At 47.6% G+C, this 25,271-nt stretch overlaps 2 protein-coding genes across 2 annotated transcripts; both read left to right on the top strand.

Moving 5' to 3' along the window:
- Window positions 1–62: 62 nt before the first annotated feature.
- LOC125136623 (myeloid-associated differentiation marker-like) lies at window positions 63–13,409 on the top strand. Its single transcript, XM_047797467.1, has 4 exons — window positions 63–178; window positions 313–485; window positions 11,465–11,746; window positions 12,835–13,409. The coding sequence occupies exons 1-4, from the start codon at window positions 63–65 to the stop codon at window positions 13,407–13,409; spliced, it is 1,146 nt and encodes a 381-aa protein (XP_047653423.1).
- Window positions 13,410–19,124: 5,715 nt separating this feature from the next.
- On the top strand, window positions 19,125–20,220 carry LOC125136622 (myeloid-associated differentiation marker-like). Its single transcript, XM_047797466.1, has 2 exons — window positions 19,125–19,359; window positions 19,447–20,220. The coding sequence occupies exons 1-2, from the start codon at window positions 19,125–19,127 to the stop codon at window positions 20,145–20,147; spliced, it is 936 nt and encodes a 311-aa protein (XP_047653422.1). The 3' UTR covers window positions 20,148–20,220.
- The last annotated feature ends 5,051 nt before the right edge of the window (window positions 20,221–25,271 follow it).

Here is a 25,271-nt window from a genome sequence, read left to right as displayed (position 1 = left end):
TGGTTTAATCCATCTTCAGAGCCAGATCTATTTCTGGCGAGTCCTCAGCAGAGGCCACAGCCATGTTGGTGGCGGGGTCCAGTACCCCTGTCATGGTTTTTCTGTGGTCGTCCTCAGTCCTTGTGGGCTTTGTCTACCGCCTGCTGCAGCTGTTCCTTATCTGCACTGCCTGTTGCTGGTGCTCAGGGCGGACACCCAGAGGGGGACCATAGGTGATCGGTCCATATTCAACTGGTGCCTCTGCTTCATCATGAACCCCATCATCCTCATAGCTGAGTGATGGGAGCTCAAGGATTGCTTACCTTTCTCCAGGGAAGCCTTCTGCGTCACCTTCTCCTGCTACGCAGCTGTCTCCTGCCTCTCGGTCTCCATCACCTACCCCAGCACCATCCAGCTCTCGGCTCACGGCCCCTGCCAGGCCCAAGTCATCTCCACAACTGTACTCTCCTTCACGGCTTCCGTGGTTTATGCCACTGAAGTGGCCTGTACTGGGACTGGCACTGGCACTTGGTATTAAAAACAGCTTGTCCTGCCTTTGCAGGGAGAAGAAAGTGGCCACTGCCAGCCTCAAAGCTGATGTGAGCCTGGAGTTTCTGGTTTTTTTTTTTTTCTGTCTGGAGAGCAAAAATTACTGTGTGGCCTAATTCTTAAAGGAGAAGTTTCTTTTTTTTTCAATTTTGTTGGGGTAGGTAGTGTGTTGTTGGGTAAGGATAGCTGCTGCCATAGTCAAGGGAAACACATTGCTTGAGTGTGTGGGGCACACATGTTTCTGCGTGCAAGTCTCTTTCTGCTGTTGCTTCCTGCTTCTCTGGAACCAAAGCTTAATGTGATCTATATGCATGTGTGTGAATGAAAACATACACATGTATTTAATTTTTACTTAAATGATTTTTATTTTTTCCATTACAGTTGGTTACAGATGTATTTTTTAATTCCACACAGCTTTTGGTTCCCATCAGTCCCTGTTGTCACTAATAGAGAGGAGTCTTGTCTCCCACATCCATAATATTCTTTATTTAGCTTCAAAAGAAAGATAACATAAAACAACCCCCCAATCCACATTCCTAATTGCCCCACATTTGGCTAGAGTGCAGAAGCAGCCCAGCAGGTTGCCCTCCTCACCCAAACCAAGGTCTCTTCTGGACCCTCCCACCATCCCCCACCCTGACCTCAGCCTGATCCTGGGGAGGGGCCCTGCCTTGGGAAGCAAGAGGTTGGGCTCTTAAAGGGGCCCTGCCTGCCCCTGGATGCCTTTCTTTGAAGGTATGTGCCTGTGTGTGTGTGAGAGAGAGTATATATGTACCCTTGGACCTATGAGCATCGAGACCAGCAGCCCTTTCCAGTAACTGGTGGCTGTGGAGGCACCACAAGCCTCTTCCTATTTCACTCTTGGCACAAAGCCCCAGAGCCCAGCATCCCAGTGTCAGCAGGGCAGAGGGGCCAGGCAGCAGGGCTGTGGGGGAGGGGAGGGGAAGGACCCTCAGAGCTGCCTCTCCCTCTTGTCCAGGAGGAAGCAGGAGTTCCCCACCCAGAGGCAGGCTGGGTGGATGGGGAGGGCTCACGGAGGTGGCCCCCTTGGCAGGAAAATCTTAAGAACTAATATAATAACTTCCATATTTTAAGTCAAGACAGGGGAAATTTAAACAGAAAATTGTTCTCTGCCCATTTGGGCCTCCTCGCTCCCCTCTAGGGTGCATGGTGTCTCTGCATTATCTTTAAGCAGACCTCCCCAAGGGTAGAAATACCTACTCACCCAGAAAGGTAAGTTTTTTCTTCTTTTGGCCTCAGTCATGAAAGGCCCTAGAAGATGATACTACTTAATTAGGACTTTATTAATGTCACTAGCTGTATTATTTGTATTCCTCCTATTTTACAAGATTATCATTTCTTGCACTAACAAATGTGTGTGGGAGCCTCCAATAAATATAATGACGATAAGGTGACTTGAAACAATTGACCCGATATGTGTTTCCGTAAGACCCATGACTTTAAGAATGTGACCGAAAATAGGAAGAGGCAAAAAGCGGAGACCCTTGCCTCGAGCCTGACAGACTGTTAGGACAGGTGGTCCAGAGGCTTCTGCTCCTGTTCTCAGGACTAGGTGAGTAATGGCACCTTGAGTGGCCTGGCAACGAGATTCTAGATGGATCTCGGGATGAGTGTTTACAGAACTCTGGGACATATAGGTCAACAAGGCCTCCTAAGTTTTGCTTGAAAATAAAACCAAAGGGAGGGGATTTGGGTATAAAGAGTGTTGCTCACTGCTCAGTTCTCTGAGAAGCAAGTCATGAGCCATTGCAGTTGCTGACCTCCCATCCACCCTAAAGGAAGTCAGTGTGAAGATCAGGACGAGACACTTGGTGCTCTGGGAAAACTGGCAGAACCAGCCCTCAGATATGTTCAGGAGATATTTTCATGAACTAAGTTTCTTGCATCTTTCCATACTAAGAAAAGCTCTAAAACCATCAACTGGGATAGTTGCTCCTTGGGAAGAGTATTACACTCTACTCGATGTGTGCTTGGTTGCAGGTACCCCTTTGCCAACATCACATACATCCTCCCTCACCTTTTGGGGACAGGTCTCAGCCTTTCAGAAGGACTGTTGCCCTGTTATAATCCTCCGATTGGCTCCAATAGATTTTCCATTTCTTTCTTTGATTAACTATTGATTAATTTTTTTCATTGAGAAAAAGAAGTATGCACTGACCTCAAGAACTCTGGGTGCAGAATCCCATATTGATATTTTCCTGAATTAAATTGAACCCAACCTGGGACCACCCTTCCCAGGAGGATGGCGATGCCTCTATGCTTTAGTAAAAGACTTGCCCAGGAGTGGGCTCAACTGAGGCTCATTGTCTAAGCCTCATGGCTCAGGAGGGCAGCTGCTCCATTCTTTGTCTTTGGTGGGGGTTGAGGGTCATTTGTCCCAATTCCAAGACAAGGTCCAGTCTCCTCACTTAAGAGCTCAAAAGAAAGCTGTGATTAGTCTCACCTTTCTTTCGGAGAGAAGGTGTAGCTTGACCCCAGGGAGGTGGCAGGACTTTTCCATAGCCCCCTGTGTGTGGCAGAGTGAGGCAGTACCAGGTGCTCTGGTTCCCAGGCTGAGGTCTCCCTTAGCCCCTTAGCACACAATTGATGCCAGGTCCCCCCGGTGCCCAAGCCCAGCAGGCAATGAGCCAGAGCTGCTTAAGCCCCAGTCTAGTGGGTCAGAGCTTCCTCCAGGCAGGGATGACTCCAGTTACCACATGCCCCAGACTGTAGTCTGAGCCATGTCCAGGACAGAGTCCAGGGTACAGGTATTCTTATTCTCTGGCTCTGGACCAGCTTGTTGGAGAAATCATGGAGCCAGCCTTCTCCATCCATCTTTGAATAGAGAAGAGGGCCTTCTTCTGAGAACTTGGGCACCTAGATACCCACCCCACAACAGGCTGGCTCCTGTCTGAAGATCCCTTGTGGGGATGCAGGTGGTCAGGGGGGGTCGGCAAGGCTCCAATCAGCCCCCACCTTGGGTTTCCACTCTCTCTCTGGCATTGTCTGATTGGGTTGCCAACAGGAAATGGTCTGGCTGAGATGACAGTGCTGCAGCAAGACCGAAACACGCAGGGGTCCAGGAGACGACTCCCAGATCCAAGAGCACAGGGGCACAGCATTCACTGAGGGTCTATTATGCACTGAGCTTTGCGGGAGACAGACTTGTATTCAAATCCAGGCTCTGTCAGGAGGAACTCTGTGACCTTGAGGAAATGATGGAATGTCCTCTCTGAGCCTCAGTTTCATCACCTATGAAATGGGGATGACAATAATAATATCCCTGAAGATGAATGAAATAGTGGTAACAAGTCACCTAGTCACAGGGTTGAAGCTGAGGAAACATTGGCTTCTTTCCCTCTTGGGTAAAATGTACAAAGCCAATGCCAGGCAGAGTTTAGATCCTGAACACAACAACTTGGGTTCTAATCCCAGCTCTTCCACTTACTAGTTATATGATCTTGGGCCAGTGACACTCCCTGTGCCTGGGAAGATGGGGACAGTGAGGACATGGCTCACAGGGCTGCTGGGAGGAACCAGGGCATCTGGAGCAGACCTGCCCTGCAGTGAGCACTGTGTGTGTCACCTCTCACAACTGTCGTGTCAACACCACCCCGCTGCAGCCCCAGGGCTCAGGGACCCTTTCTGAGCTGACAGAATGTGTGAGCTATAATCTGAGGCCTCTTCCAGAGCCAGGCTGGGCTGGTGAGGGTTGATCCCAGTTGGTCTTCTCTGGGTCTGCTCCTGAGCAGGGGTGGGTGGTGGGGAAAGCTTAGTTCAGGCCCATCCCCACCCCCAATCGAAACAGCATCTGTTTCCACAAGTCCCTCCAGTGCTTTGCCTGGAAGGGGAGTGAGCTTCTTCAGGGAACGAAGTTCTCTTAAATGACCCATCTGGTCAAACAGGCTGATCATGGGTGGATGGCTCCCTGTGGCCTCTTTCCATCCCTGCCTCGACTCTGACCAGCCTTTGGGCCACCATCACCCTCTTAGCACTACTGCCAAGGGAAGTGACTCCCCTTCTCCTGGCTGCAGGCTGCCTGCCCCTGGGGCTCCCGACTGCCCACTGCTGGAGGAAGAAGCCATCCCACAGGACACTTGATGACCACAGTGGTGCAAGTCCATTATGAGCAGAGGCCAGCTGCTCATCAACCCAGACCACTGCCCCCCAGGAACACTCTTGTTCCAAGTCTGGGACAACTCCTTATGAAAATCCATGAAAAGAAAGAAGTCTGGCTTTTTCTGGTACTTCAGAAAGAGGAGATGCATTCAGAATATTCTTTCTATTTATTTATTTTTTTGCTTTTTAGGGCTGCATCTGAGGCATATGGAGGTTCCCAGGCTAGGGGTCCAAATGGAGCCACAGCCATAGCAACTTGGGATCTGAGCCTCATGGCACACCACAGCTCACAGCAAGCCAGATCCTTAACCCTCTGAGCGAGGCCAGGGATCAAACCTGCGTCCTTAGGGACTCTAGTCAGGTTTGTTAACTGCTGAGCCTCGACAGGAACTCCCAGAATATTCTGATCCTAGACCCTGGCAGAGGCTGGCAAGACTCCAGACCCCTCCATTATTTCTCTTACCCTCTGCCCCCTCCCCAAGACTTTGGCACCCCAGCTTTCTCTATTCCTTTCCCACAAATTCGATTTAAGCTTTGTTCTTGGTGTCAGCTAGAACTTGTTCTAACATAGGCACATGAAGACACAGATTTCTGTATCTTTTAGCCAATAGGCCAGGACAGACACGAGCCCGTTAGTAGGAAAGCATTCCTCTGGACTGAAACATGTTATGGCTGTATTATAAAACAGAGTGCAAAACTCTGCACTCACTTCCCAGTAAAACATACAGCTTTAAAGATAAATGCTACAACACAGATCCTTTAAGTAGGAAATTCTTCTCCTTTGTTCACTGATACATTCCCCATGCTGAGAAGTGGGCCCGGCCCATGGAGGTGTTTGCAGAGTGAGTATTACAGGAGTTTTCAGCCCCATGTTCCAGGCTGAAACTCCTGACCAGTGTACATTCCATCCCTTCTGTCTTAAGGGAAATGTTTGAGAATCACTGAATCCTGTTTCATCCCATTTAATCCTCCTAACAACCCATGGATGCCATCATGGAAAGGAAGAACTGAGAACCAGAACTCCCACCGTATTTGAGGATGTCCCCATCACAGGAGTCTTGGGGAGTAGCTGTGCCTCACCCTCAATAAGACACTAAAAAGGCCAGATAAATATTTGACCTGACCCATAAGTGGGGCCTGGACACACACCTTAAAGGCAGGCAATACACAGACACAAGGTCCTATCAGAATTCCCAATCCCGGGGCCTGCAGTAGAATCCAGTGTGTGTTTCCAAGGCCCCCGGTGCCTGGACCAGTGGCCCTTGGCTGTGCCCTGGCTGCCCAGCACCCCCTCTTCCTGGTCTAGGCTAGTTCTGAAGCTGGCCCCTCCCTGATAATTTTCCAAGTGACTCAGCATCCTCCTAGTAGAGTTGTTCTCTGCTTAAGTTGCCAGAGAAGTTTTCTGCAGGGTGGAATCAAGATTTTTCATGTCTAAGAGCAGATGCTGTTAACTCCATTTTCTGGATGAGGAAACCGAGGCTTAGACTGGCACTGACTGAGCACAGGGTACATGTGCCAGGCTGAGCTCTGGTCCCAGTTCAGGGTTGGGGGCAGGTGAGATGTAAGGGGAAAGGCCCTGAGATGGCCAGAAGGAACTGAAGGAGTTCTCAGTGTCTGGAGGGAGGGAGGAGATGAGGGTGGAGTGGTGGGGAGGGGTCTGAGCTTGCAGGGCTTTGGAGATGAACTTTGGAGTTTGTTTTTCCTCCTAAGGAAGGAAAGAGCAGCCTTCAAAGTGTCTCAGCTTGAGTTCCATTCAAATCAGATATTGAGGCAAAGAGCGGAGATGGAGGGATCAGATAGAAGCTTCTGGCAGGTGTCCAGGTGAGGGGATAGATGGATCTGGACCAGGCGGTGGCTCTAGAGACGAAGAAAAGTGGGTGGATTCATGAGGGTTTTGTGAGGAGCATCTGTGAAGGTGGTGCCATGGCTGAGACGGGAAAGATGGGGAAGGGGCAGTGTGAGTTGGGGGTGGGGGTTCAAGAGATGGGACTGGACGCGATGAGTGTGAGGTGCCCTGAGCTATGCAGAGGGAGAGATCAGGAGAGAGATGGACATGACCTTCTCTGTCAATAGAGATGAGCTCTGGAGGCTCACACTGGGGAGTTGTCATCATAGAGCCTATTCACTGCATCCAGTAACTTCTTAAATGTCACATTAATAGAGCAGCCCCCCCCCCATTTCCTCCACACCTAATACAGCGCCTTGCTCACCTCCCCACACTCCAACAATTCTTGCTCCCTGTTTTCCCTTTGTTGTTACATTTATCACCACATGTCATGGTATTACGTATTGATTTGGATATTGTCCATCTTCTGTGCTAGAACTTATGCTCCATGAGGGCAGAAACTATTGGTTCTGTTCTCTGTTCTCCATCCTATTCCTCAAATAGTGCCTGGCACACACTTGGTGCACAACAATATTTGCTGACTGTGTGGACTCTACAGCCACGGTCTAGAGGGAGAAGAGCAGGTACCCAGAGCAGAGGTGGACTCAGCACAAGTCCTGAGGACCGGAAATGCTCAGACAATGGGAGAGAAGGATGGAGAGCAAGACGGAGGAGAGGCTGAGCAGCAGAAGGAACATCACCCCAGGGAAGGTTTCCTGACTCAGGTGAATTGTAAGAGATCCATTTCTGGAAAAGCTTTACCAGCCTCCACCCAGATTCTTGGGTGTCCATTTCATTTTCCTCCTAACAGCCAGAGTGTCCGCTCCAAAGTGGGCATCTGATTGAGCAACCCCTCCTTAGAGGTGGTAAGGGCAGCCTCACTTACAGCTAAAACCCAGCGTACTTCCCTCATCCAGGCCCATCCGTGCTGAGCCTTATCTGCTGCTCCTGCACCATCCCTCTTTCTCCTTATCTCACTTGTCGTGTCCAGGTAAGCTTGTGGTGTCCCGCTCAAGCATGCTGCTTCACAGAGGGCAAAGGCTTAGAAGTGTCACTGTGAAACAATGGGAGATAGAGCCAGTGGAATGCAGGAAGACTTCCTGGAGGAGGTGATATCTTAAAGAAAAAAATGGAGTTAAGAAGGCAAAGAAAAGAGGAAGGAGTTTTCGATTAAATGATTGCTAAAGGATCTCAAATCTCAAGGGGCAGAGTTGCTGTGACTTCTGCTTGCATGTGGCAGGGAGGAGGGAGAAGGGAGAATTGAGCCTGGCCAATGGAAGGCCAGTCTTTATGCCCACTTGGGTCAGGAAGGAGGCTTTGGGATGACACCAGGTAAGGAGCTGGAGCTGAGACAATTCCTTAAAGCCAGGACCATGTGGCCTGCAGCCTCAGAGCAAAGGAGAGACCAGGAAAACCACACTCTTCAGCAAGAGCAAAAGGCAAGGCTGATCTCTGCCTCCATGGGAGTTTTGGATTTGTTTTTAAAGTCTCCACCAGAGAAATCAAAGTCTCAGGTCTTCTCTTCTTTTGGGTTTGGGGCAAATGTGCATGACCTCTAAGGCCCTTTCCAGATTCTTGGACAACAACACTGTAGAAATGAATATCATTTCCATAAGATGCTTAGGCAAGCAAAGCTTTTTTTTTTTTTTCTTTTTTTCCTTTTAGGGCCAGACCTGCAGCACATGGAAGTTCCCATCCCAGGCTAGGCATGGAATTGGAGCTGCAGCCACCGGCCTACACCACAGCCACAGCAATATGGGATCCAAGCCACGTCTGTGACTTATACCACACATCAAGGCAATACCAGATCCTTAACCTACTGAGCGAGAGCAGGGATCGAACCCATATGCTCATGGACACTAGTTGGATTTGTTTCTGCTGTGCCACAGTGGGAACTCCTAGCAAAGCTTTTTATTAAAAGAAATCTCTTGTGTACAAAGGAGAAGGTGAGCAGAAAATGCCAGTTCCCCAAGGAGAATTTGCTTTTCTCACAAAAGGCAGGGTTCATCTCATGATCACACATAATTCCCAGAAATCATCAAGCTTCTTTGATCAGCAGCAGGTGGCTCCACAGGTGCTATGAGGCATAGGGAGTGCTGCTGTGGGAGGGAGAAGGAGAATGTTCTGAAGAAACACCAGAGCAGATAGGGTTAATTTTATAGTTGCGGCTTCTTTTTTTTTTTTTTTTTTTTAAATAGCTTCCATCCATTTTTAAAAAAATTTTATTGCAGTAGGAGTTCCCATTGTGGCACAGCAGAAATTAATCTGACTAGTAACCCTGAGGTTGCGGGTTTGATCCCTGGCCTTGCTCAGTGGGTTAAGGATCCAGCGTCGCCATGAGCTGTGGTGTAGGTCACACATGTGGCTCAGATCCTGTGTGCTGTGGCTGTGGTGTAGCCCAGCAGCTGCAGCTCCTATTCCACCCCTAGCCTGGGAACCTCCATATGCCTTGGGTGTGCCCCTAAAAAGCCCCCCCCAAAAAAAAGGAAAAGAAAAAAATTTTTGTTGGAATATAGTTGACTTAGAATGTTGTGTTAGTTTCAGGTGTACAGCAAAGTGAATCAGTTATATCCATTCTTTTTTTCCCATACAGGTTATTACAAACTATTGAGTATATTTTCCTGTGCTACACAAATTTTAAAACCCATCTTATGGTCTTAAGCTATAGCTATACCTTCTTTTCTTGTGGCAATTAGGTATAGCACTAGTATAACAGAGATAAAGTTAATATTTTACTTCTGCAGGCCAGGCTGTTGCCTCTGGGGCTCAGGCCCTCAGGGCTTCGTTCTTTAGCTTGCAAGGCCTGTTTGGCACAAGACTGGTCCCCATGCCTTTCCAAAAAATGGCTGTACTCTTGCCTACTTGTCTCACAACAACTCCAGCCTGGGAAGTTAACAAAACTGGTACCCAACAGGGCCTTTGCAGAAATAATTTGTATATTGACATGGAAATCATCATGGATTGAGGGTGACTGGTGTCTTTACAAAAGACAAGACAGAGAGATTTGCACACACAGAGCTGAGAGAGGATGACCAAGTGAAGGTGGAGGCAGAGATGGAGTTGAGCAGCCTCCAGAAGATAAAAGAGGAAAGGAAGGACCTTCTCCTGGAGCATCGCCCACACGGCCCTGCTGACACCTTGATTTAAGACTTCAGGAGTCCAGAAAAGTGACAGAATAAATTTCTGTTGTTTTAAGCCTATAGGCTTGTGATAATTTGTTGCAGTAGCTATGAAAGCCAAGATGAATTTCCAGATATAGAAAAAATAAGGCCTTGGAGTTCCCGTCGTGGTGCAGTGGAAATGAATCCAACTAGGAACCATGAGGTTGTGGGTTCAATCCCTGGCCTCGCTCAGTGGGTTAAGGATCTGGCATTGCTGTGAGCTGTGGTAGACTGGCAGCTATAGCTCCAATTCCACCCCTAGCCTGGGAACCTCCATATGCCTTAGGTGTGGCCCTAAAAGGCAAAATGAAATAAAGCTTTTGTTATAATTAAAAATTTTTTAAAAGATTCCAGAAAAGCTTGCACACCTCCTGCTCTAGAGCACGATGGTCACGTGGATTCTGGTCATAATCCTGTGTCCCCCACTGTCTGAGACTCACAGGGGAGGAAGCACTGATCTAGAGAAGGGTGTTCTGTCTAAATGCCTACAGGATGGAGAAAGGAAAGAAAGAAGCAACGGGGATGGAGAGGACTCAGGCCACTGGAGAGGACCAGCCGCACCTGGGGGCAGGGGTAGAAAAGCAGGATGCAGTGTGCGTGACACGGGCTCATGTTGATAAAACAAGAAAAACATCTGCAGACACCCTTACACACCTGTGTGCACATATGAAATGAGTGTTGGTGTCTCCTTCCCAAATGGGGGAGAGCACACGTTAGGCAAACCTGGGGGGAGGGGTGCAAACCGGTTCCCACTTCCCATGTCATCTTGTCCCCACTGCCTTGCTCTCCCCCAGGGCCTCTTCCTGCTCACCTCTGAACCTGCCCTCCTCTGGGGGGGGGGGGGGGCTGTGTCCACTCAGATGGCAGCTCCTTCTAGAGGTGGCTGCAGGAAGGACAGGCCAGACTCCTGTCCCTTCAGGATGCTGTGAAGGAGGCTGTGGCCCTGAGGGCGGTCCTGGGTTCTTAGAGCCCCAAGTTTTGGTCCTGGGCTCGCACCCATGGGCCCTGCTGCAATGCTGGGCTGGAGAGCACAGGGCTCAAACCCACAGCTTTGGCACTGTTATGTGGGTGCCCACTTCCTAGTCATGGGATCTTAGGGAGGCACTCGATTCCCTGAACCTGAGTTTCTCTTGTAAAATGGGTTAGCAGTACAACGTACACTCCCTGTCCTGAGAACTTTGGGGCCAGGTATGCTCCAGACTGAATTTTTAGCTTCAGACGGGTAACATGGTACATCTACTCTGTAAGGTAACACCCTACGGGAGTCTGAAAGTACCTTGTAATCTAACACAGCAGCATTTCCACAACTGATCTTTTAAACTTTCACCATAAATTGTCTCATGTCCATTCAGGTCAAATGATCTTACCAAACAAAATTTTTTAAAACTCTTCTTCAATGTTCGGAGTTCTGCAGTTTGGGATAAGGACCATCCTACCCCGAGTCTCCAGAGATAATGGCAAAAAGATCAAAGAGGTTTTAAAAAATGTTCATGGTCAGACACACCCAGCTGTGAGGTTTGGGATAAGACCAGTCTTCTGATAAGGCCAAGGGGGATGGTGGGGAGCATCATTCTGGAGCAGCCATGCTGTTACCCAAGTATCTGGGCCAGTGGTTCAAACTCCGCAGATCCTGAGCCTCAGCCGCCACAGGTGTCTGACTTCGTCCACCTCCAGAGGCAGATCTTTCTCTGGTGGGTCCTCAGTGAAGATTGCGGCCATTCTGCTGACAGTGGCTCACCTGAGCACCACGACCGCATGTGATCACCCTCAGGCCTGGACTCTGTGACCATCATAGGCTACTTCCTCCGCCTCCTGCAGCTGCTCTCCACCTGTGTGGCCTTCTCCCTGGTGGTCATTGCCGGCGCTTGGAATGAGGATTTAAATAACTCGTCTGTGTTCATCTGGTGCTTCTGCTTCACAGTGACTTTCGTCATCCTTGTAGTCGAGTTATTGGAGTTGGACTCTGCTTTCTACTCCTGGGACAGCTTTCTCATTGTCTATGCCAGCTACTTCACTCTCTTCTGCCTCTCAGCTTCCATCACCTACCCCATTGCCGAGGTCCAGCCCCAGCAGCCAGGGAGTGCCGAAGGAGAGGATGGGCTACAAATGGCGTGGAAAGAATTGGAGCCAATTCCTCAGCTGCATGCTGCAGATGACCCAATTTATTAAATGAAAAGCATCAGTTTTTATACCATATCACAATCAGGTTTCGTGTAAGATTTGACATTAACATTTGATTTAAAGCCCTTTCTGTTCCCTCCACCTGAGATAAAAGAAAAGGTTAGTTAAAACATGTTCCTTTCAACTTTAGATTTTCCTTCAAGATTACAAACAAAGTTTCACACTGTATTTTTCTTAAAAGGTCAACAATAGTAGCTATTCTATTTTATATTAAGAACAAAGCTTTAATAAGTAATAAACTATGATACCTAACATTCTTTAACTAAAGGCGTATGTAGTTAACAAAAACGCATGAAAGCCTTGGGCTCACGACATTCTTGAGACTAAGATTTATTTGGCACCAGCAAGCTAAGCATTTAACCTATTGTGCTGATTTACATAAGTTCCAAACCACCAATTTCAATTGAAAGGAGTATTATACCCAAAAATTAACAAATGCCCCCACAAGGGATGAAAGTTACAGGTGACACTGTTATTTGATAAAAAATATATCTGTTATAGAAAATAGCAATTTATAGGCCAAACAACATTTTTCCCAGCCCCAAACTTCTTTTTAAGTAAAGGAACTGAAATCATAAGTTTCCCCTGTATACTCTCACAAAATAGGTGCCATAAATTGTTACTCCAAAACAAAGGCTTTTTCCATTACATTGTTTAAATAACTTCACTCTGTTTTGGTTCAAGTGTTTTACGTACCCGGGGCAAATCCTTAACTGTAAGAAAGCTGTGAATCAAAGATAGAAAAAGAAGGATAAACACAGAAAAAATAGATTAACATATTTTTTAGGGGATATCATTTTTATTTTCCTGGAGCCGATGTTTTTCAAGGGATTGCTCTGCAATCCTTCTTCTTTCTTCAGCTTGTCTGTAGCTCTGCTAACCAGACAAGCCTCACACAGGTGCCAACCGTGGCTTTGCTTTCTTCACTGGAGCAGCCTTATGGCTCCCGACACCCCATCATCTACCTTCAGTTCATCCCTGATGGCTCCCCCAGGAACTACGCCATTGCCACCACTGCATTTTCCTGCATCGCTTCTGTGGCTTATGCCATAGAAGTGGTCTGGACCTGTGTCCACACTGAGGCCGCCTCCTGCTCCTTTCCAGGCCTGCTCAAAAGGCTGGAGAATTTTGTGGCTTGTGTCATCTTCGCCTTCATCAGCAACCCCTCCCTGTACCAGCACCATCTTGCCTTGAGGTGGTGTGTGGCCGTGTACTCCATCTGCTCCATCCTGGTGTCCGTGGCCATCCTGGGACACAAGTGTGAATGTGACATAAGGCCACTCTTCACCTGTTTTGTGTGGCAGACCTTGCCCTCCACCCTCCTCTACTTCACTGCTGTGGTCCTCTGGCCTCTCTGTCAGTTCAACGAGGAGTTTGGAGGTCAGCCCCAGTGGTCCAGCAATGCCACCTGCAGCAGTGGGATCTTCATGTGTGTCTGGGACCAACGACTGGCTGTGGCCATCCTGACAGCCATCAACCTGCTGATTTACATGGTTGACCTCGTGTACTCCATCGACCTGTTTTGTGTTAGTTAATTGAGGATCAGACCAGGGGCTCCCATTTCCCTCTTCTTACCAAGTCTCATGTCCCACATCCCCTGACGTCCTCTTCCTGGCTCCCTCTCTCCCTTCTCACCTCCTTCCCCACTCATCTCATTCTCTTTTCTGTTTCTTCCTTTCTTCTGCTCTGTCTCCCTTCCTATTCTCTTTGGTTGCCCACATCCTGTTTGCCTCTTTTTCTGCCTCATATTTTCTGACTTTTGGCCCTTTTCTGGTCATCCTTAGTTTTCTCATCTCGTGTCCTGACTGCCTCTTGCTCCCATTTGCCTTCTCTTTGTCAATAGGGATGCTGAGATCTCTGATCCAGTTGCCATGGTGTGGTGTAGACCAAAGCTGCAGTTCCAATTCAATCCCTAGGCCAGGAAGTTCTATAGGCAATAGTGGAGCTATAAAAAGAAGAAGAAGAAGAAAAAGAATGTCTTGTTAATGACAAATACCAAAGTTAGCAAAACTAAACAGTGGGCTTAGTAAAGAGGTAAAAATGTGAATTACATAAAAATACATTAAAACATTGTCTTTTAGGAAAATTAATTTTTTAAATTGAAGTAGAATTGATTTACCCCATCGTGTTAGTTTCTACTGTACAGCAAAGTGATTCCATTATACATATGTATATCTATATTTATAGATATACAAACATACATACAAACAGATATACAAACACAAGCTTTTTTTTTTTTTGTCTTTTCTAGGGCCACACCTGCGGCATATGGAGTTTCCCAGGCTAGGGGTCTAATACAAGCTATAGCCATTGGCCTACACCATAGCTACAGCAATGCCGGATCCTTAACCCACTGAGCGAGGCCAGGGATTGAACCCGCAGCCTCATGGTTTCTAGTTGGATTCGTTAACCACTGTGCCAAGATGGGAACTCCCACACATTCTTTTTTAATATTATTTTTCCATTATGGTTTATCCCAGGATATTGAATTTAAGTGACTGTGCTATAGAGTAGGACCTTGTTGATGTTTATATGTAATAGTTTGCATCTATTCACCCCCAACTCCCAGTCCATCCTTTCCCCACACCCCTTCCCCCTTGGCACCCATTATGTTCTCAATGTCTGTGAGTTTGTTTCCCTTTTGTAGTAGGCTTGTTTGTGCCATAGTTTAGATTCCACATATAAGTGACATCATATGGTATTTGTCTTTCTATTTCTGACTTAACCTCACTTAGTATGATAATCTCTAATTGCATCCATATTGCTTGCAAATGGCATTATTTCATTCTTTTTTATGGCTGAGCATATATGTATCACTTCTTCTTTATCCGTTCATCTGCCAATGGACATTTCAGTTGTTTCTATGTTTATATGTATAGCATATAAGTGATGCATATATGTATCACTTCTTCTTTATCCGTTCATCTGCCAATGGACATTTCAGTTGTTTCTATGCCTTGCCTGTTGTAATGTTGCTATGAACATAGGGGTACATGAATCGTTTTGAATTATAGTCTCGTCCAAATGTATGCCCAGGAGTAGGATTCCTGGATCATATGGTAATTCTGTTTTTAGTTCTTGGATGAACTTCTATATTGCTTTCCATAGTGGCTGCACCAGCTCATATTTCCACCAACAGTGTAGGGGGGTTCCCTTTTCTCCACACCCTCTTCAGCATTTGTTATCTGTAGACTTTGTAATGACGGCCATTCTGACCACTGTGAGGGTGGTATCTCATTGTAGTTTTGATTTGCATGTCTCTAATTATTAGTGATATTGAGCATCTTTTCATAAATTGTTGTCTTTTACAGTATGATAATAAGACTCACAAGGGTGGGGGGAGCACTGACCTAGAGAGGGGCATTCAGTCCAAATGCTCTCCTCCTTTTCTGCCCTTTGTCACCTCCTCCTCTCTCTTCCTTTGCCCAGGTCATTATCTTCCCAGCCATTTAACTGTTAACTGTTAACAACTGTTGCAAACAAAGTAAAAATGTTATTAATGGGAGGGTCCTATAAAAATATTTAAACTGTGGAACAGACTCCTGACGATTTGGCAAGATAATTTTGGTCCCAAATTTTTAAACTCATCAACTGGACAATCAGATTACTTCTTTATCTTATATATTCCATATTTTTAGGGACTTTAATACTTCCTTTCTAGTAAAGGAAGTACTATGCTTTTTATTTTTTATGTTATATTATTTTTATTAAATTAGCCATTCTGTGAATATATGTCAGATTAATCTTCCTGAAACTTTATTTTAAAAATCATGTAATTACCTTTCTCAAAAATTTCAAACATTTTTAAAGAATAAAATTCAAGTTTCTTCAGGTGAAAATTAAGACAACTTGGTACTGACTCATGTTTCTTGTCTTTTGTTCACTGTTTTTAGAAACAATAATTGTATATGTTTAAGGGGTGAACTAATATCTTACTGGGGTTATACATTGAATTTTTCTCACTATTAATGCTTTTGAGCACTTTTTTTTGTGTTTACCTACCATTCACATATCTGTATTTGCAAAATATTTCAGCTTATATTTTCAAACAATGTACAACTGATAAATTTTTCCAAAGTACCACAATGACTGATTAGGTGAATTTAGTGCATCTAAATCATTTCCCTCTTGCATTAATTTTCATTTTTGGAATACAGTAACCATTCTCATAGGCCAGAATCCTGGAGCAAGACTTAAATTTGTACAGAGGGTAAAATAAGAAATTAAAAATTTTAAATTACAATTCTATGATATCTATAGAAGTATAAAAATATTGCATCATTTGATTTTATATCTGATTTTTATTTTTCCATTATAGTTGTTATATTGTGTCATTTAAATCAGTAAGCTGTATTAAAATATTTAGGAAGATTGCCAATTTAAAATTGTGTTGTCTTTAAAGAGTTGTGGAATTTCTTTCTTTATTCTAGATACCAAAAATGAAAAACACACTCTTTGCCTTATTTTTTAAAAGTTTACAGAAAAGCTTGTACAGCTGCACTAGGGCCTGGTGGTCACATGGCTCCAAGGCCCCCTGGTCATAATCCTGGGTCCCTCAGTGTCTGAGACTCATAAGGTGGGGAGAGCTCCGACCTAGAGAAGGGCATTTGGTCCAAATGCTCTCCTCCTTTTCTGCCCTTTGTCACCTCCTCCTCTCTCTTCCTTTGCCCAGGTCATTATCTTCCCAGCCATTTGTGCTACTAAACATAAGTGGGAGTTGTGTTCCCTTGCCAACCTCCTGACACCAGGTGGTGGTGAAGGAAAGTATAGAGTTTAATGTGAGGCGCCAGATAAGAGGTCTAGGGCAGCTTATGCTCCAAAAAAACAAACTCCTAGATGGGTTTCAGGAAAGCCTTTTTTTTTTCCCCGTCTTTTTGCCTTTTCTAGAACCGGCACATGGAGGTTCCCAGGCTAGGGGTGGAATCGGAGCTGTAGCTGCCGGCCTACGCCAGAGCCACAGCAACGTGGGATCCAAGCCGAATCTGTGACCTACACCACAGCTCATGGCAACGCCAGATCCTTAACCCACTGAGGAAGGCCAGGGACCGAACCCAAAATCTCATGGTTCCTAGTCGGATTCATTAACCACTGAGCCACAACAGGAACTCCAGGAGAGCTTTTTAAAAGGCAAATTGAAAGAGGATTTGTGCGATCAGCTTGATCACAGTTCTCTGACTGGTTGACCTTGAAGTCACAGGGTGGGGAAACAGGGGTTAATAGCATTAACCTTCAGGCACCAGTCAGTCTGAGGACTACGGACTCCGGGTCACCATGTAGTTAACTTCTGTTTCATGGGGACTTTAGTATCTGTAACAGAACTCTGGAATATGCATCACATACTGTTACCTGTGTACTTCAGGGAGGAACCAAAGATTCTGTGACTGCCAAATGACAGATTTCCTGTTTAAATTGTTGACAATCCTCCTGGCCCAACTGATATTTTTTGTCATTATATGTTCACCTCCTATCAATAATTAGTTCTTGAACCAGGCTATTGTGACTTGAGGGAGAGCTGGGAGACTAAATACTTTCTGCAAACAAGAGGCAGGCAGTGGACGTGGTGGGAGAGGTCTGTCCCAGGAAGACCCCACAGGGTCCTGCTTGGTCACACTGCCATCCCAGCTCACTGTATTCCAAGTCTAACATGGGCGGCTACTTAGCAGGCAGGTCTCGACCAAGTCTAGAATATGCTTCGATGGGGACACCATCCATTGTTGGTGAAAATAATCAATGAACAATGTCTAATAAGAATACAAAAGAGTTTTAATTGAGCCAAACTGAGTATGACGGTCCAGAAGACAGCCTCTCCTAAGGCTGGGAAAAGGCTCCAGAGAAGCGTGGTTTTCATCACAGTCAGAACAGAGAACATCTAACAAGCCAGGGATTCCCTGCTTGCAGGTTTCAGGAAACCAGATCAGCACGTACACGGTGAGTCAGTATGGCCTTGGCTCTTGCTGAAGGAGTCTTGTCCCTGAAGGAGAACCAGCACTGGTGTCCCAGGAAGGGGGACATTTAGTCTCTTTTTGTAGTGTCCAGAGTCTTTATTTCTGGTCAACGAGCCCTTTGCTTTAATGATTAAAGCCGGTGTACAATGTACATTTGATAGGTCACAAACAGGCTGGTAGCCTAAAGTTTGAGTTCCATTATATGCAAGCCAGAAATGGAAACATTTCTTTTCTCACCATGTTCACAGATTAGAATGGAAAAGGGACGGTGGGGAAACTCAGGCAAACCTCTTGCTTTAGATAAACATGACCTCTCCCTGTTCACCTCTGCACCTGCCCTCCTCTGGGTGGGGCTGTGTCCCCTGAGGTGGCAGCTCCTTCTAGGGGTGGTTGCAGGGAGGAGAGGCCAGACTCTTGTCCCTTCAGGTTGCTGTGAAGGAGGCCATGGCCCTGAGGTGGGTCCTGGGTTCCCAGAGCACCCAGCTTTGGTCGTGGGCTCGCACCCATGGGCCCTGCTGCAATGCTGGGCTGGAGAGCACAGGGCTCAAACCCATATCATTGGCATCGTTATCTGGGTGCCCACTCCTCGCCTTTGGAGCTTAAGAAAGCAACTGATTTCCTGAACCTTAGATTTCTCATCAATAAATGGAGTTATCCCTAGAACCCACTACTCTAGATATGCTCCCGAACTGAGAATTCTTCAGCTTCATCACGTGACATCGTTCCTCTACTCTGTAGGACATAACACCTCACTGGGGTCTGAAAGTGCCTTGTAATAAAACACATTGGTATTACCTCAACTGCCCTTTTGCAAATGCCCACTAAGTCAATCAAACAAAGACCATTAATTTTCTTATGTCTGTTTAGATCAAAATTTGTTACAAAACAATTTAAAAAGAAAAAATTCATTGACAGTTTTGAGAGACTTGAAGTTCTGGGATTGTAGATAAGGACCCTCCTACCCTGTTTCTCCATAGATAATGGCAAAAAGCTCAACGAGGTAAAAAATGCTCATGGTTTGAGGCCAGACCCAACCCAGCTGTGAGGTTTGAGATCAGACGAGTCCCCTGACAAGGCCAAGGGGGATGAGTGGGACCATCATTCTGGAGCAGCTGTGCCATTAGCCAAGCATCTGGGCCAATGCTTCAAACTCTGCAGATCCTGAGCCTCAGCCACCACAGGCCCCTGAGCCTCTTCCAAGCATCTGACTGAATCCATCTCCAGAGTGGATCTTTCTCTGTTGGGTCCTCAGCAAAGACCACTGGCATTCCTGTGACCTCAACCTGCCTGAACATCACACCTACCATGTCCACCTGGTTGATAGATGAACGTGATTGTTTATCGGACTGCTGCCTCCAAGTGTGTCCGCTCTTCTCCCCTTGTGTGGCTTTCTCCCTGGTGGCTGACATGGGCATCGGGCGGGGGGCTCTAGGTAACTGGACCCTGTCCATCTGGTGCTTCTGTTTCGCTGTGACTCTCATCATCCTCATGCTCCAGATTTGGAACCTCACGTCTGATTTTCCTTCCGTCAGGTACAAATATTCTGTCACCTATGCCTGTTAGGCCTGGCATGGTGAGCCCATAGTAGGTGACATCATTGAACCAAAAAAATCTGTCTGGTAGAAACATTCCGGCACCTTCGCCTGTTATGCTGCTCTCCTCTGTCTTTCTGCCTCCATCATCGATTCCATCGCCTACGTCCAATTCCCGCCTTATGGGCCTTACTGGGACCGGGCCATCGCTGCCACTGTATTCTCTTGCATCGCATTTCTGCTTTATGCCATGGAAGTGGGAGTGATCTGGAGATTTTTTTGGTTCAATGATGTCACCTACTATGTGCTCACTGTGCCAGGCCTGCTGAAGGTGCTGGAGACCTTCACGGCCTGTGTCATCTTCGCCTTCATCAGCAACACCTCCCTGTACCAGGAGCAGCCGGCCCTGAGGTGGTGCGTGGCCGTGTACACCATCTGCTTCCTCCAGGCCGCCGTGGTCCTTGTGCTGAACCTGGGGGACTGTGAATACAGGCTGCCCATCCCCTTCCCCATTTTCCAGCTGGGGCTCACCCTGCTCTCCGTCCGCCTCTACGCCAGCGCACTGGTCCTCTGGCCTCTCTACCAGTTTGATGAGAAGGTGGGTGGCCAGCCCCAGCGGTCCAGCGATGTGACCTGCTCAACTATGGGTGACCCCAGCTACTACGTGTGCCCCTGGGACCAGCGACTGGCTGTGACCGTCCTGACTGCCATCAACTTGCTCCTTTACGTGGCTGACCTGGTGTTCTGGTCCTGTCGGGTTTCTGTGGGGACTGAAGATCCTCCCAGGGGCTCCTGAGTCACTCTTCTCACCAGAGGTATCTTTCTGGAGTCTGATGCCCCCTGAGGTCCTCTTCCTGGCTCCCCTCGCTCCCTTCTCCCATCCTTCCCCACTCGTCTCACTCCCTTTTCTGTCCCCTTCCCTCCTCTGCTCTGTCTCCCTTCCTCTTTTCTTTGGTGGCCCACATCCTGTTCTCCCTCTTCCTCTTGCTGCTCTTACCTTTTCTACATGTTCTGCTCTGGCTCTTTCTGGTCGTCTGTTCTTTTCTAATCTCCTGTGCGCTGACACTTCTTTCCTCTTCGGATCAATAGGGGCCCTGAGACGTCTTCCTTCTCTGCCCCCCTCATCCCCTAAGGTGCTGAACTCACATCACACAGGCCCCTGTGCAGCTCTTCCTACCCTGGGCCTTGGGAGGGGCCTCATGGCCAAAGCCGCCTGTCCCCTGCTGTGCATTAGTTGGGGGTGTGTGTTTGGTGGGGGTGGGTGGCTAGGAATTCAGCCCCCTTTCTCTCAGTGGAGGCTGGTGTGCAGTGTACCTCCCCTTTAAACATTAACAAAAAAGAAAAACTGTGGAGGTCAATAATTTCCAGTGAGCAAGAGGCTTGAAGCAGAAACTCTGGGGCGGAGGCCCTGCCCGCTTGGTAGCACACCAGTCCCACCTGAAACTGGCTCCAGAGTTGTTGCAGGCTTATTCAAAATGCTCTGACTAGAGCCCATTTACAAGGTAGCAAGGAGCAGGTGCCTTCCATTCCCGCTGCTCTCTGGGGAGTCAAAAACAGAACTGGCCAAGGACTGAGTGCATTGTCTTCAAGACAACTGTGTGAAGTGTTTGTGAGGGACAAGCCTGTGACCCACCAGCCTCAGTGGCAAGACAGCTGGCCCTGCCTCTGCAAGGAGGAAATGGCCACTGCCAGGCTTAAGGTGGTGCCAGCCTGGGTAGCTTTTCTGTTCTTTTTTCTCATCACAAGGGCCAAAAGTACTGTGTTCTCAAACTAGCATACTCTTAAAGGGACAGTATCTTTCAGATCTCTTGGGGGGAGCGGGAGGATGGGAAGAGTCAAAGTACTTGTACTGCTTGACGGTGCTCTGCGCACATGAGTTTCTTGTTGGCCAGTTGTTTTCTGCTGCTGCTTCCTGCTTCTCTGGGACTCCCAAATAATGCAATAATACAAATGCATATCATTGTTAAAAGGTTTCCTGGAGCTCCTGGCTCCCATCAGCCTCTGCTGTCCATCAGAGAGAGAATTGTCCCTTCTCCCAGAGCCGTGATGTCCTTTTTTAACCTCAATCCGAAAATAAAAGACAAAGGCACAAAATCAACTTTTCCTCATTGACCCACATTTGCCTGGAGTTCAGAAGAAACTGAGTAGATTTCCATTCTCAGACAAACCAGCATCTCTGCAAGCCTGCCCCACTGCCTCCCAATTCCCATCTTAGGCAGAGTCTTAGGGGCTTGGCCCAGCCCTGGGACACTGGCAGTTTGGCCTCACCCCAGTGCCCAACATCCTGCCCCCTAGGTCTGAAAGGGGCCCTGCCAGCACCTGGAGGCCTCTGTGTAAATGTTTGTGCACGCTCAGGGTGTGGAAAGCAGCTCCTTACAGGAACTGGTGGCTGCGAGGCACCACAAGCCTTCTTCCTTGCCTGCTCTCAGTGCAAAGCCTCAGAGGCCAGCATCCCAGTGTCAGCAGGGCAGAGGGGCCAGGCCAGCAGAGCTGTGGGGGAGGGGAGGGGAAGGCCCCTCACAGCTGCCTCTCACTCCTGTCCTGGGAGGAAGCAGGGGTTCCTCACCCAGGGGCCTCACATGGCAGGAACATCTTAAGAAGGAATGAAATAAAATGCACATTTTAAGGCACAAAAAATTTAAACCTAAAATGTTTTCTTTGCTCTTTGGTCCTCCTGCCTCCTAAGGAGGGTGCATTGTGCATGTGCCTTGTGTGTTAACCAGAACCCCAAGGGCAGAAGTGTCTGCTCTAGGACATCCTCCAATGGCGGAGTTCCCATCATGGTGCTGAAATGCAGTTTTAACTAAAGAACAACCCCTCCCCCCCTTGGCTAAGAAGGAAGCTGCAAGCCTTTCCAGCTATGCTGGTCACTATGCCACCCTTCTTGTAATAATGTAACAACTGTGTGCGCTCTGTCCAAGCCAGCAGCCCTGCTAATCAGGTACCCAGCATTGCTTATCAGTTCTGCTTCTGTAACCTTGCTTGCTCAGTTTCTTAGGGAGGAACACTGTCTGCTTGGGGATGGGGGAGGTCCGGGATGCTTACATGGGAAAATCAAGACCTTGTAGGGTATAAAAGTTACTGAGAACAAAGACCTGGTGCTCAGACTCTGGCAGTGACTCCTCTGATCCTGCACCAGTGCTGAATAAGCCCTGCTTTTCCATATCTCTGAGTGCTATTTGTCTCCTTTCATTGCCACGGGTTTTGTGGTTTCTGCAACAGTGCAGCGGAAACAAATCCCACTAGGAATCATGATGTTGCGGGTTGATCTCTGGCCTTGCTCAGTGGGTTAATAATCCAGTGTTGCCATGAGCTGTGGTGTAGGTCTCAGATGCAGCTCAGATCTGGTGTTGTTGCGGCTGTGGTGTAGGCCGGCATCTGTAGCTCTGATTAGACCCCTAGCCTGGGAGTTTCCCTATGCCTACACACAGGCACAAGGTTAGATCAGAATTCTTTCTGATGGGGCCTGCAAGAGCATCCAGTATGCACCGCCAAGCCACACGGGGCCTGGACCAGCTGCCCTGGGCTGTGCCCTGGATGCCCAGCACCCCTCCATCCTGGTTCCACCTCGAAAACCCCATAGACTCCTCTCCTGTCACTGTCCCCAACGCAGGCTGGAACCCAGACTACCCCTTCAGCATGGCCACCTCAGAGGGTGATTGAAGTGATGAAATGATGTACCAGGACCTGGATCACAGCAAGTGCTTGAAAGACAATAGCAAAGTGTGATGATGAAGCTGTTCTGCACTCAGTCCGTATGGATCTGGCATCTCCTGTGTGCCGAGGGCTGTCCCAGGCCCTGGGGACCAGGGAGGAGGATGAGCTGGATGTTGCCCGGATGCCCCCGACCATCTCCCTCCTTCGTCCTCACACCAGAGCTGCCTGGGTTCCCCTCCCCTAACCCTGCTGTCTCCTGTGACATCCCTGAGGGCAGGGCTGCTCCACTGCTCACCTCATTATTCCCAGAACTGGCCTCAGACCCGCTGCTCTGCCAGTGACTGAGGAGATGGGCGAGTGATGGAAGGAAGGGAGGAGGAGTGATGAGTCCATCCTTACTGACCCGGGAACCAGAGGTCTGTGTGCGACCTGAACATCCTTCCCTCCCTGTTCTTCCCCACCTGACAGAGCTCCTCTCCTTCCCTGAGGGCACATCACACCCAGCACAGCAGGAGGACCAAGGGACACACTGGTGACATTTATCAAGGGGTTGCTATGCACCAGGCACCTATCAAGCACAAGGCATGAGGCAGCATCTCCTAGTTGAAAACCAAACAAAAGCAAACCCTCCACCCTACACCCTCCAGGCTATAGGCTTTGCACCCTTTCTCCACAAGCACCTTGAACATGACCGACACCCCTCTCTCCATTCTCCCTCCTCTCATTTGCTCCAAGCCCCTCTCTGCCTTCTCTTCCCTCCTCTCCAAGGAAGCCCTGCTCACTCACTAGGTCACCAGGGAGCCCCCACTGGGCAACTCAAGGTATATTCATGTTCTCATCACCAGATCTCTCAGCACAATTCAGCAAACCTCTCCTGGGGGGATGTTCCTCCAGTCCCTCAGCCTCTCCTCCATCTTTCTCTCCCTCCTTCTCTCCCACCGTCTGAGTGTTTCAGGTCTTCAGGACTTGGGCCGAGACCACCTCTGTTCTGTGCACCTGATCTTCTCCCCAGCGGCTTTAATTCCACTCACTCAGTACATGTTGTTGTGTGCTGAGTGTGTGCCAGGCACTGTTCTAGGCACTGGACAAAGAGCAGAAAACAGAACGGACAGTTTCTGCCCTCATAGAGCTGACACTTTATTATTATTTTTTAATTTTTTATTGCTCAATGAATTCATTACATTTATAGTTGTACAATGATCATCACAATCCAATTTTATAGGATTTCCATGTCGCAACCCCAGAGCATCCCCCCACCCCCTGAACTGTCTCCTATGGATTCCATAAGTTTTTCAAAGTCTGTGAGTCAGCATCTGTTCTGCAAAGAAGTTCATTGTGTCCTTTTTTCAGATTCCACATGTCAGTGAAAGCATGTGATGTTGGCGTCTCATTGTATGGCTGACTTCACTTAGCATGATAGTTTCTAGGTCCATCCATGTTGCTAAAGATGCCGGTATTTTGTTCCTTTTAATGGCTGAGTAATAGTCCATTGTGTATATGTACCACCTCTTCTTGATCCACTCCTCTGTCCATGGACATTTAGGTTGTCTCCATGTCTTGGTTATTGAAAAGAGTGCATCAGTGAACATCGGAGTACATGTGTCTTTGCAAGCTGTGGTTTTCTCTGGAGAGATGCCCAGGGGTGGGGTTGCTGGATGAAATGGTAGTTCTATGTTTAGTTTTCTGAGGCATCTCTATACTGTTTTCCACAGTGGTTGCACCAATTGACAATCCCACCAGCAGTGTACCATGGTTCCTTTTTCTCCTCATTCTCTCCAGCACTTATTGTTTGTAGACTTTTTGATGACAACTATTCTGGCTGGTGGAAGGTGGTACCTCATAGTGATTTTGATTTTCATTTCTCTAATAATGAGTGATGTTGAACATCTTTTCAAGTGTTTCTTGGCCATGTGTATGTCTTCTTTGGAGAACTGTCTGTTTAGATCTTCTGCCCATTTTTGGATGGGGTTGTTTGTTTTTTTGGTATGGAGCTGCAGATGGTGATTATAAATCTTGGAGATTAATCCCTTGTCAGTTGATTCATTTACAAAGTTTCTCTCCCATCCTGTGGGTTGTCTTTTTTGTTTTGTTTAGGGTTTCCTTTGCTGTGCAGAAACTTTGAAGTTTGATTAGGTCCCATTTGTTATTTTTGTTTTTATTGTCAATACTCTAAGAGGTGGATCTGAGAAGATGTTGCTGTTGTTTATGTCAGAGAGTGTTTGGCCTATGTTTTCCTCTAAGAGTTTTATAGTGTCTGGTCTTA

The sequence above is a fragment of the Phacochoerus africanus genome, chromosome 9 (assembly GCF_016906955.1).
Source record: "Phacochoerus africanus isolate WHEZ1 chromosome 9, ROS_Pafr_v1, whole genome shotgun sequence".
Lineage (NCBI taxonomy): Eukaryota > Metazoa > Chordata > Mammalia > Artiodactyla > Suidae > Phacochoerus > Phacochoerus africanus.
Note: the sequence above shows the minus strand (reverse complement) of the source record. Positions and strands in the feature narration are given on the sequence as shown.